This window comes from Melanotaenia boesemani, chromosome 8 (assembly GCF_017639745.1).
Source record: "Melanotaenia boesemani isolate fMelBoe1 chromosome 8, fMelBoe1.pri, whole genome shotgun sequence".
NCBI lineage: Eukaryota > Metazoa > Chordata > Actinopteri > Atheriniformes > Melanotaeniidae > Melanotaenia > Melanotaenia boesemani.
The window spans coordinates 3,182,040-3,195,205 of record NC_055689.1 but is presented as its reverse complement, the minus strand read 5'-3'; the positions used below and the strand labels follow the sequence as shown (position 1 = coordinate 3,195,205).

General features: G+C 41.9%; 1 protein-coding gene across 2 annotated transcripts in view; it reads right to left on the bottom strand.

The window, feature by feature from the left end:
* The window catches only part of LOC121643963 (UPF0489 protein C5orf22 homolog), a 45,902-nt gene that overhangs the window by 12,428 nt on the left and 20,308 nt on the right, over window positions 1–13,166 (bottom strand). For both annotated transcript variants that reach the window (XM_041991620.1, XM_041991619.1), the window contains 3 exons: window positions 12,603–12,895; window positions 10,844–10,906; window positions 8,062–8,183 (listed from right to left, as the gene is read on the bottom strand). In XM_041991620.1, the coding sequence (XP_041847554.1) occupies window positions 8,062–8,183; window positions 10,844–10,906; window positions 12,603–12,895 (478 nt within the window). The remainder of the gene's footprint in view (window positions 1–8,061; window positions 8,184–10,843; window positions 10,907–12,602; window positions 12,896–13,166) is intronic.

Below are 13,166 nucleotides of genomic sequence, written 5' to 3'. Positions count from 1 at the left end.
AGACTGCAGGTGACGCCTCACTGCATCATAATCTTGAGGATGAATGGGACGTGGGCGTTGTTTGAAAGGAGTCTCATCCTTTAAGTTGATCGAATGTTTCACTTTTGTTGCATGTCCATAGTCGAGATCGTGATGTGAGAATATGTCGGAGAAAGTGTTTAACTTGTCTGTCATGCGAGTTTTCCACTCCTCGGGAAGTGAGTCACCAAAGTCAAAACTGAGGTTTGAACTTGGCGGGTTGATTGTCTGGTTAGTGGACTGTTGTTGGCTACTACAACTAGCAGTGTTTTGAGTTGACACTATTTCTTTAACAGCACTGAGTTCACCAATGATACACCTAACAGGTAGGTAAATGTCTCGATCAGTTTCATTCCTTACTACTAAAGGTATTTTGTAAGGGGACTCTCTTGGAATGTTAAGGAGGCAACATTCCACAAAAATTCCCCCAGGTAAGTATGACATGGTAGGTTGCTCCAGTAAGACACATGTTTCATTGTTTATATTGTCAAAATGTGCATAACCTTCTAGCATTACTTTTTCACCAGCAGGGATTACACTTGGTTCAGTGTTTTTTAGATTGACAAAACCTAGTCTGCCATCTAAACTTTGCTTGTGTCTGATTTGTAAGGTTCTCAGAACTTGGTGATAGCCACAGTAAGCACTATTTTGAGATGTAGTGTCATCACAGAACTGTTGGTACAGTGGGTCGAGAGTGTTAGCCCCAACTAACAATGGGGTGAGACTGTTGGACCTTACATCTGGAACTATGAGGGCAAGCGTTTCGATTTCAGGCTCACTGTCAATGAACTCCCTTGGGAACTGGAGTGTGACTTTAACATACCCCAGGTATGGCACTGACTGACCGTTTGCCCCTTCGATCTCTAGTAAGTCAGCAACTGGGTGAATGGTCTGATCTGAGAGGTAACGATTATAGAAAGACAATGACATGGTTGTTACCTGAGACCCAGTATCAAGTAATGAATTGCACTCATGCCCATTAGCTTTGATGTTAGCTGTACTTTTGCTACCAACTAGCCCTTTGGGTAAGGTTCTGGTTTTTGTTACTTTGTGCTCTTTTAACTTTGCTCTTGCTTTTGGTTCAGCGGTGGGACCTTCAGGTTTGTTTGTCTCCATTTGCCCCTCAATGGAAACACTGTCTAGTTTAAATGCTTGTCTGGTGTTGGATTTTCTTTTTCCCATGCTTGTTGTTTCTCTTTTAGCAGAGTTCTTTTTGTAGACACTAATGTGGGATTGGGAGCATCATTACAACTTGCGGCAATATGGCCGTCCTCGCCACACCGAAAGCAGTACCATGGCTTTGGCGTTGGTTTAGCCGTTACAGGTGTGGCTTCTGAGGAAAGTTTAGGGGTTGGTGTCTTTTTGTAAATAGGTCTCTCTTTTTGTTTGTCTTTTTCCTTTTTCTTCGAGGGTTTGCTTGCAACAGACAGCTGTTGGGTAGGACTTGAGAGGGCAGCAATCTGAGCCTGGAGTTCCACAATTTGCTTCTGAAGCTGTTGCACAGCGGGAGGTTGGGCAGAAAAAGACTGAGGTGGATCATAGGCATCTCCAAGATATGCCTCATGTGCATGCGCTGCAGCTCGGACTTTTGGTTGTTGGGATCCCAAATGTTGTTTCATCCTGTTGGCTTTAGCAGTTTGTTTGTCCTCTTCTGTACGTAAAAGGAGTAAAAGCTCTGGAAAAGTAGGTGGTTTATCTTTTCGATGTTCAAGCTGGAGGTTGTTAATTAGTACATTGTTCCAGCAGCCTCTACAAAACTGCTTTAAGAGCTGCTTGTCTGAATCTTGTGGTGAAATGGTTCCCATTTTTACGATCCGGTTCAAAAAGGTTTGCAATCTTTGAAGATAGTTAGAAGGTTTTTCGCCTGAGTTCTGATTAACATTTAGGAACTGGGCATAAAGTTCATCTCCATCTTCCACTGTAGCATAGGCTGAGTCGAGCAGGTCCAAGAAAGCTTTTGGATTTGCATGGGGACCTAGTGACTTGACTACAGTTGCAGCTGGAGGAAGTAAACTATCAACAATGCGTCTTACCAGCTGTGCACTGGAAACAGTAGGATCAGCCAAGTGGCATTCAACATTGTTTCTCCAGGTATCATAGTCGACCTCAAAGTTTGGGCAAGGGACTTTGCCGGAAAATGGTCTAAGTTTGGCTGGTGCGTGTATCTGGGAAGAGAGGTCTGAACTTTTAACTATGTGTTCGACTACCACACGCTGTACTTCAGGTGGGTTAAGATGTTCGGCAGAAGGCAAAAAAGAAGATACTGGCCTTATTTGGGTAGGCATATCATTTGCCAGGGGTGTCAGAGTAGAGCTATGGAGGTCAAGAATGGGGTTCTGCTCAGTAATGACTGAGTCTGTTTTAGTGGCATCAGGGGAGACAGGACCTATGGCTGTTTCAACAGGTGCCACGACTACGTCCTGATGTGTGTCAGACTCCTCTTGCTCTTTAATAAGTCCAGTGATTCTTGTTAGCTCATCATGTAAGAGATGTTCAAAGGATTTGCCACTGAGTTTTGCAATATTGCGAAGATCAGACAGAAATGTCTTAGTGAGATCAGTACTCTTGCCACTTGAGTATACACTGGCTAAGGCTTCAATGTGAAAGACAACATCTTTATCTGTATCACTTTGTCTATCAAGGGGTAAATCTTTCTCAAGTGTCTCCACAGCAGCACCAGATGAATACTCTACAAGGATTTTTTCATGCAACTCTGAGGTTTGATCTGAAACCTTGACTATTCTGTTAATAGACCCAAATCGCTTTAAAAAGTCATGAATGTCCTCATCTACATCAGTATCTGTCAAACCTGACACAATGATGGTATTGGGAACCTTAATGCCTTCTTTTTCAATAACATCCATTTTGGCAAAAAAAATACAACAGTCAAACTGGATTATTACCTACTCAAGCTCCTGGCTGGCTCGCCACGTTTTACCGTGTAACCCACTTCTGAGTATGTACACGTTGCCACTAGGTTCGTAGGAGCTATGAGTAAAAGTAATAATCAAGGGACACCAGCATAGGTTACGAAAAACAACTTTTAGTTCTAAAATTATTTGAACAGTGCACAAATAATAATGCCTATGGGCCCTTTAACAATAAAATAAAATAAATTGTCCTTCCAAAGGTTTTGGTTAGAATTGTTCGTTATGGATCCAAAGTTCAAGTCAGATAAGTCAGGGTAAAATAGTCAAGTCAAGAGTGTATTCAGTGTGGCTCCTGTTGGTGTCAATTCTTGGGATTGGCACAATCCTACCACAACCTCAGCTGAAGGATGTGGCGATGATGATCAGAGTTCTGCTGGGAGGCTCGCCATCTACTGCTCGCTGGTTAATCTCGTCGACACAAGGACTGAAGCTTCGTCAAGTTTTTTTTCAACCAATATGAAAAGACCTGACCAATGGGGGTTTCTACAGAGGAGTCTGGAACAGTTAAGGTGGCTCTTCGGAGACTCTCCAACTTCTTTTTCTCTCACTCTCCTGTTTCCACGAGGGAAACAACACCAGAGTCTCGTTTGCGCATTTTCGATGTTAAGCTACTGCAGGTATCTTTTCGCATTACTTCCGGTTTTACCAAATAAAGTCCCGGTTTTCAAAATAAAAACACACAAGTATTCACAATCATGAAATTAAAAGAAATAATGATAAGAAAAGGACATAAATCATTACTTTAACCCACTTTTAGGCGGGTTACACTACTTTCAACAGACATCATTGTTCTACACAAAATGACAACTCCATGAGTCCATGAGATCATTCAAGATCCATTTGAGAGGAAAACTTTCATGGAGAAACTTTGGGTAAAAGAGTTAGGACAAGATAAACTTGACCTTGCTATCAAACAACCGCAAAAGCAGAACAAGAGAGGTTTTCCGATAACTGGTACACATGTAGGCTTGGCTAGTTGGTTGCACACAAGCTAATGCTTCGTTTTGTTTTGTGTATGCATTATAAAACTACTGGAACAGATCCGGCCTGGGCCGTTACAGGAGTACGGGATATGAAAGATCTGTCTGAAAAAAATAAAGAAACATAAGAACACCTGAGCACACATGGATAGCACGGTGAAGCTAGCTGTATTAGAACGGCAGAACATCACTAGCAGCTGGATGGTGGTCATAGGCTGGCAGTGAGGAAGTCAATGAGGAGTTGGATAAAAACCGGCATGTTTTATCCAAAATTATTGATTGTGTAAAGTTTTGTGCTGCTTTCGAGTTGACCTTGTGTGGTCACTCATTTCAAGTTCTCGGAAACCCACAATATAGTTTGGGAGTGGTAGATTTAGTTGCCTCCTCCCTGAGCCGCCACCTTATCGTGGTTGAGGAGTTTGTGCGTCCTGATGATCCTAGCGGCTATGTTGTCGGGGGCTCATGCCCCTGGTATGGTCACCCATGGCAAACAGGTGTCTAGGGGAGGGACCAGACGAAGTGCGGCTCAAATCACCCCTATGATGATGACAAAGCAAGGACCAGGGTTTTCCCTTGCCCGGACGTGGGTCACCGGGGCCCTCCTCTGGAGCCAGGCCTGGAGGTGGGGCACGGAGGTGAGAGCTTGGTGGCCAGGCCTTTGCCCATGGGTCCCGGTCAGGCTCAGCCCGAAAGGATGGCATGGGTCCCCCCTCCCATGGGCTTACCACCTGCAGGAGGGGTCATAGGGTTCGGTGCAGTGTGAGCTGGGCAGCTGCCAGAGGAGGGACCCAAGCGGTGTGATCCTCAGCTGCGGAAGCTAGCTCTAGGGACGAGGAATGTCACCTCTCTGGCAGGGAAGGAGCCTGAGCTGGTGCGCGAGGCTGAGCGGTTCCGGCAAGATATAGTTGGACTCACCTCGACGCACAGCTTGGGCTCTGGAACCACTGTCCTTGAGAGGGGCTGGACCCTCTTCCATTCTGCTCTGCTCTTTGTGGATGATGTGGTTCTGTTGGTTTCATCGGGTCTCACTGGAGCAAGTCGCAGCCGAGTGTGTAGCGGATGAGAATCAGTACCTTCAAATCAGAGACCATGGTCCTCAGCCGGAAAAGGGTGTAGTGCTCTCTCCGGGTCTGCAACAGGATCCTTCCCCAAGTGAAAGTATCTCAGGGTCTTGTTCACGAGTGAGGGAAGGATGGAGCGGGAGATGGACAGGTGGATTGGTGCAGCGTCTGCAGTGATGCGGACTCTGCATCGGTCTGTCGTGGTAAAGAAGGAGCTGAGCCAAAAGGCAAAGCTCTCAATTTACCAGTCGATCTACATTCCTACCCTCACCTATGGTCATGAGCTGTGGGTAGTGACCGAAAGAACAAGATTGCGAATACAAGCGGCCAAAATGAGTTTTCTCTGCAGGGTGGCCGGGCTCTCCCTTAGAGATAGGGTGAGAAGCTCGGTGATCTGGGAGGGACTCAGAGTAAAGTCGCTGCTCCTCCACATCGAGAGGAGCCAGATGAGGTGGCTCAGGCATCTGGTTAGGGTGCCTCCCTGGTGAAGTGTTCCAGGCACGTCCCACTGGAAAGAGGCCCCGGGGAAGACCCAGGATACGCTGGACGGACTACATCTCTCGGCTGGCCCGGGAACGCCTCGGGATCCCTCCGGATTAGCTGGTGAATGTGGCCGGGGAGAGGGAAGTCTGGGTTTCCCTGCTTAGGCAGCTGCCCCCACGACCCGACTCTGGATAAGGGGCAGAAAATGGATGGATGGATGGATTTAGTTGCCTCCCTGGAGAACGTCCAAAACAAGTTGCTCTTTCAAGTCTTTACAATACCTCATTTGTCCAGTCATCACAGCAAATTATTCTTATAGAGCACATTACATTTTATCTTTTAGGTCTTTAATGAAAACAAGTAAAGTTTGAACTATAATCTGCATGAAACTGTCATTAGTTTGTATCAAATCTCTAATGTGAACTTCTTGAAGAGAAAACTTGAGTTTCATGATAAACTTAATGTCTTAATGACATTACACAAATACATGACATGCACAATAGATTTAGATTATTTTGCTCTTTCAAAAAATTTTTATAGTGTAAAACATCAATTACAATACAGTTAACAAGGGAATTATTGAAATGAATCAAGGTTTGCTGGATAATCAATTTTTCTTGTTTCATCTGTAAATCATAAAAATTATTAACATGCTTGATGGCTTGATACAGTTATTGTATCTTTGTATGATTTTGTGTCTGTTCAGCTCTAAGAACAATCACTTATCTGTAGAATAATTGTGTTTATGGTAGCCAACCACAACACAATTTCTCTGCATATTTACATATTTACATGTTATTGCGATAACAGTGTACAACCACATACCCTCCACCTAATGACAGGAGGACCCTAACCAAGCATCTCCCTCGTCATTCAGCCACACCAGAGGAAATAAAACATTAAGGACACGTACCAACCAATCCCCCCTGGGATGTGTTCTGTGACCACAATGGAGGACCAGCTGTGTCACAGACTATATCAATTTTTGACTCTGCCATTCCCACTGAGACAGTAAAACCTTTTGCAAAAAACAAACCATGGATTCCTTCTGACATTAAAGTTCTCCTGAAAGACAAAAGGAGGGCTTTTATGTCAGGAGACGAAGCTGATAAAGTCGGTGCAGAGAGAACTGAGAAGGAAGATCAGAGTTTCTACAGGAGAAAGATGGAAGAACAACTGAAGAATGTTTGTGTGGGCTGGAGGAGTCTGAGAACGATGTCAGGACACAATGGGCCTCGTTCTCCAACCATTCTTATGAACACATTTGTCCTTAAACCTTACTTACGAACATTATCCGAAAATTGTAGCATTTACCAAAATCTTCATTTCTTGACAAAAACTCAGGAGCACTAACGAACATCTGGAAGGCGACATGTTCTAACAAAATCCACACTTGTGTTGTTTTGTGCTGTTCTGTTCATTAAAAAACAAAAATAAAACTAGTCATGTGTTTGTCAGATTTTTAAATAACTTTTGGTGAAATACAAAGCATTCTGTTATTTAAGATAAATACTGACGTTGCAGATCCAAACATTATAACTTCCTTCCAAGGGAAAATGAAACTATTTTTCATGCATTTCGTTCATTCATGAACAAGTCAGTCAAGATGGATCTAGTTCTATTGCTGACCATCCTAACACCCTTTAGGGCAAAAGGCTGCACACATGCCAGATTCGTTCCCTCATCACTCCATAAAAGTCACCTGTGACTCCCAGATCCACCTGATGAATGTGGTAAAAAAAAACATTTTTAATAATTAAAAAATTAATAATTAAAACTAATTCAAATTTACTACAACTGTTTTCATTATAATAATGACTTTTATCAAGAAATCAAGGTTATTTCCTGGTTAATAACACATTATCAGATGCTGCACTCGTTCCGTAGGTGAACCGCATCTTAAAATGAAAAACAGTATATTTACAAACTGTGTAACGTCCTCTGTAATAAAGTTTTATTCTACAGTGTTTTTATATTGAAGCTCATTATTATGTAGGGTGATTATTTATGATCCAGTGAACACTTTCAGGCTTCATTGCACATTTTCGTTGTTATTTTTTGTTCTCATTCATCATTTTGTCATTCTGTTTGTTATTTTTCCAAATCTGCCTCACCTCTGTCTGTCTGCAAACGGCCTTTAAGTCATGACCTCTTATTGGCGTATCTTAAGCTTTTTAACTATGCAAAGTAGGGCTGGTCTGTCCGTTCAACTTACAAGACAGTGGTACTCACCAATCTAAGAGGAAAGATGCAAACTATCCTGCGATCTACAAACAGGTTCATGAATCCGAAGGAGGGGTTTTTGTAGAAAACTTCTCATGTAAAGAGTCATAAGAAGATATTTATTAATGAGAGCCAGTAACTCCAGCCCTGTGCTGGAGAAGGACCAGTGGTGGGTGAATGAGTGAATGAATGATTCTGGGCATTTAATTTAGTTGGAATATTTACATTGCTTTTGAACACACACAAATACTCAGAATTATGCACAAAAATCATTTATAGGTTTGTAATTGTGTTTGAGTCCATTTTCTCTCCTTTTTTAAATGATCTACATTGTTATAAATAAAATAAAGGTATAAAAAGGTTTACCCTGGTTTGCTGGCCCAGTGTTTAACTGTCTCTTCTCCATCATCCTCCAGGAGATCAGCAAATGCTCCTTCCAGGTCTTCTAACTGATGAATACGACGGTCGACACATTCATCGAGCTCCTCCTTTAAACAAACATGTTAGATTTTAATAAATACAGCCGAGGAAGCAGGAAATCGCAGTCACTGAAAAATCTTAACGATGCCCCCAAAAATTTCCAGAGATCATTTAAAGTAGAAAAAGAAGCTCAGCCATACACAGTTAGTTACCAGGGTTGTCTGCAGTCTATGTTTTATGGATTTGTACGCACACCACTATAACACCCTCATATTACAACAACTTGCCTTGGCAGACCGTCCTCATCCAAGAGAGCTTTGACTGGTTGAAGCACAGATAAACACAGTAATCCTCAGAAACTGTTAAACATGAAGGATTTTGGTCTTTGTGATGCTTGGCGCTCTCACCATCCCACACTAAGAGAATACACCTTCTTCTCTTCAGTTCACCATTCCTATTCTAGATTAGATTATTTCTTAACTAGCAGCTCGCTGATGAATGACATGTCAGAAATCAGAATCCATCCTATTAGCATTAGTGATCACGCACCAGTATCATTCACTCTGAGAAGTAAGAGCAATAAACCAGCAACTAGAAACTGGAGATTTAATACGTCATTACTTAAAGATCCTGAGAGGGAAAATAATTTCCCTTTCTTCTCATAAGAAAAAGAAGGAAACTTTGAGAATCTCAGAGTTAGAACTCAGAATTAAATCCTTAGAGGACGCTTACCATGTCTCCCCAGTATATGATACACTGAATGATATAAGGAAAGCCAAACTTGAAATTAACAAAACGATTAAAAAAAAAAAAAAAATCTTAAGTTTTCCTTCAGAACTCACCCACATCTCTCCATCCGGACAATCACACTCATTAACAAATTCCCATGAATATCTGACTACTCTATGAACTGGTCTATGAACCCACACCAACCCACAGAACAGTACGCCCACCTGGCCCAGGGCCAATGACCTGTGGTCATGCCCAACCGCCACGAAGGGGGCCTCAACCTCAGACCTCCCATAGCCCCCGAAAAGGCCAGACACAGAGCCGCCCCCACTGCAGAACAGCCCAGATGCCCACCACCGGAAACCACCAAGGACCTGCAGCCATCAGGCAACCCCCGCAAATATCCAACCCCTAAAGCCATGAGGTCACAACCCTCCAACTACACAAGGTCATGGAGCTAATCACGGGGGACCAGAGGGAGTGAAATTCAGCTAACTGATTCTTTGAGGAGGCAGACATCCTTTGTCCTGTATAATAAGTTCTATGATGAATTGTGAATTATTTTAGTTGCATATTTGAAATTGATAATAGCTTGGGACATCAAGATTAAAAAATTCTGCTATACCCTGCTGCTTAATCTCTGCTGACCAAACAGGCTTCATACCAGGGCGCCATTTATAAACATCTGCCGACTTTTAAATGTAATTTACTCTCCTGTGTCTGGTGGGGTACCCAAGGTTGTTATCGCACTTGACGCAGACAAAGCATTTTGACAGGGTAGAATGGGGATAATTATTTGCATGTTTGAAGAAATTTGGTTATGGCCCTAATTTTATTGCGTGGATCAAACTCTTCAATACCTCACCTAAAGCCTCTGTGATTACAAATGGGAAACACACAATATTTCAAGTTGTCAAGTGGTACTCGCCAGGGCTGCCCAATCAGCCCACTGCTATTTGCCTTGACTTTAGTGCTCTTATCTATCACAATCAACACCTTATCACCAATTGGGCAGGAATGGAGCATAGATTGTCTCTGTATGCAGATGATTAATTAATATATGTATCGGACCCTGTTCTGAATGCTCCACTTACAATCCACACCTTGAGGAAATTCGGTGCTTTTTCTGAATACAAACTTAATATCAATAAAAGTGAATGTTACCCTTAAAAATAAACTGGTTCTTCAAATACAAAATAACATAAATCTACTATTTAAAACGTCCAAAAATGGCTTGAAATACTTGGTCATCAATATTACAAGAGATATGCGGCAACTTAGCCAAAAAAACCTTTGCCGACTAATTGAAAAAAACAAATTAGACCTAAAGAAATGGAAATTACTTCACCTATCCTTAGCAGGGAAAGTCAACTGTATTAAAATGAATGTGCTGCCCAAATTCCTTTACGTATTTAAATGTATTCCCCTCTCGGGCCCAACCAATTTATTGGCTGGCCCTACGATCTTTTCAAAATGGCCTATATCGGCCGTTGTTTTTTGATTAAGTGTGGCTGAGCTGATGAATGGCAGGTCAGAGATAACCAGATCCTCACACAATGCTTGCTCTACATCTAACCATGGTTCATCCAGACCGCTAGGTTTAAGCCATTTGGAGATAAACTGCAGCTTGTTAGCAAGAAAAAGTGATTAAAGTTGGGTAGCTCCAATCCACCTCTATCTTTAGTCTGCTGTAAAGTTTTTAGACTGATACGTGATGGCTTGTTTTTCCATAGAAATTTAGATAAACAGGTAGTTTACTTTAGATAGAACCATCATTTTAACTGTGGCAACCCTCCCCATGAGCGATATGGGTAAGCGCCTCCACCGTGAGAGATCATCCTCTATTGCTTTAAGTAGCTGGACATAATTTAGCTTTGTTAGTTCTGATAACCTGAGAGAAATGTTTATGTCTAAATATCTAATGTTTCCAGACTGTGTTGTAGTGTTAGGTATGTTTTGTAGGTCACAGTTAATGAGGAAAATGAACAAAGTGTTTAACCTTATTGGCATTCAGGCCGGGTTCTCTGAAGTTGTACAGCTCCTTCAAGAGGGAGTATTCCTCCTGAACAGAGACAACAAAGAGCTTATGTCAATTAAAGATAAAGTAACTGGAACATGGTTATATATGGACATACAGTATATACAGTTATCACTTCAAACCTCAGTCTGCCTGAATACTGGCCAAACTGGAGACACAAATAAAAAAGACAGGGTCCTGCATATATGTTCATACTCACAAAATCTGCACTGACCCTTCTAAAATATATTTACAGCTTTTTTAGAGATCACTCTCACTATTTGGAACTGTAAACCATTGTATAATTTCATGACTCAGGGAAATTAGAGGCAAATTATCTGAGTGTTAAAAATAAACAAGACAAAATTCTGCAGGTGGTGAAACATTCCACAGCCAGATTATTATGCACCTGGAATTTAAGAAGAATCATGCAATCGTCATACATACTAGAACATAAAACGGAAATGTCTCAGTAACTTGTCATGTGTTGGGTGTGGTCTTGGTCTAATGTCTTAATGTGAACAGGATGATAAAGAGGACTGTTTAGATATAAGCTGACACACACACACACACACACACACACACACACACACACACACACATACATTAATGCACTGCAGCACAGTCAATAACATCCTGCTACTGCTTTATGCAGCTGATCCAATCAGAATACTGTCATATGGGGATGGAAAGTTCTTTGATCATCCACAAAAAGCAACACATACAGTGGTTGCCATCTGGATGACTCATAGCACACAACAAATAATCCTTCCACAGTGATGAAATAAAATCAACCCGAGTCGTCGGAAAATTTTATGTATTGAATGGAAAAAGTCCAACACAGAAAAATTATTATTGTTCTTTTCATTCAAGAGAAATCAGGAACCTCATGGAAAATAAAATATAATCTTAAAGTGGACTATTTTAGAGCGCCCCCCTCAGAGTCACAGGTGAACGTTTTCAGGGGAGCCAAGCTCCTCTTAGCCCCCCATAATTAGAACCCTGTCTGAAGTACCAGGTCAAGTTGGGAGGCACCATTAACTATCCTGTTGGACTTTCAGTTCCAGACTGATAAACTGATCCATCACTGGAAGATGAGAAGCTGTGAAAATACCAAGAACTGAAGGAGAATGATAAGAAAATGAGGGGAGTGAAGACAACAGTGGTGTCAGACAACTTGGGGCCGTGACCCCCAAACTGGGAGAGAGGCTCCAACAGATCCTGGGAACACTATTAGAGATATCCAGAGGGGAGCATTCTTAGGAACAATTTAGTCTTAAATAGTCTTAGAACAATCCTGGGAAACAGTCCCGGGACGGGCCTAGAAACATTCCTTGAGACATTTCTGGGAACATTCCTAGGAACAGTCCTAGGAAAAGTTAAGATACTGGAGTAATCCCTCAAGGTGTCAAACCTCTGGGGGTCAAGTGTGTAGTTTTCATATTATAAATGCATGTTTTTGTTTTCTTAATGTCCTTAACCTTCGTTATATTTAGCTGACATTACCTTCATGCAGAATATCTGAATATATCAGATTCAACTTTTGCAGGTAAAATGGAGATTTTGGTTGGGGCCACACAGCTTCCATTTCCTTAGCAGGTTTGTACAACACTGCCAGAAAAATGAGCCCATTATTTATGACAACTGACACAGGTGACGGGAAAATGAATTTGCTGCCATGTAGGTGTTGGAACCTGATCAAATAAAGAACATTACAATCGAATACATGCTGAAAAGGTACCTCTGTGTATAATTCCTTAAAGGGGTTTTTACAGGAGAAGAAATCCATATCAATGTCCAGGATGTATGGGTCGTTTTCATCCAGAAATGAAGTTATTCTCTCAACAACATAACTGGTGGATCCTTCACCATCATCACCATCTAACATCCCATTGCTGCTGCTGCCCCCTGCTGGCTGCAGTGGGTCAGTGGTTGCTGAGTGGGACTGGGTATGACTGGTTTCTCCATCCTTACTCCTCTCCGTCCGAGGTCTCTTGGCAAAACATCCCTCTGTGTCCTTCTCAGTGCTTTGCCCTGGTATTAAATATCAGATATAAAAGCAAAAGGAAGGTTAAAATAGGATTATATACATACATAAAAGACATGCTGCAGAACACTAAAAAGAACATTTCTCTACAGCAGTGGTTCCCAAACATTTTCTGCAGGCCCCCCTTTTTTTCAACAACTGTACAGCCAATGTTAGACTAGTGAAGTCATCTAGTTCTGCATCACAGCTAAGCAGGAAAAAACTCAACAATATCAACAATACAGCAGCAGCTTGTTGAACCCCGTTAATGTTATTTAT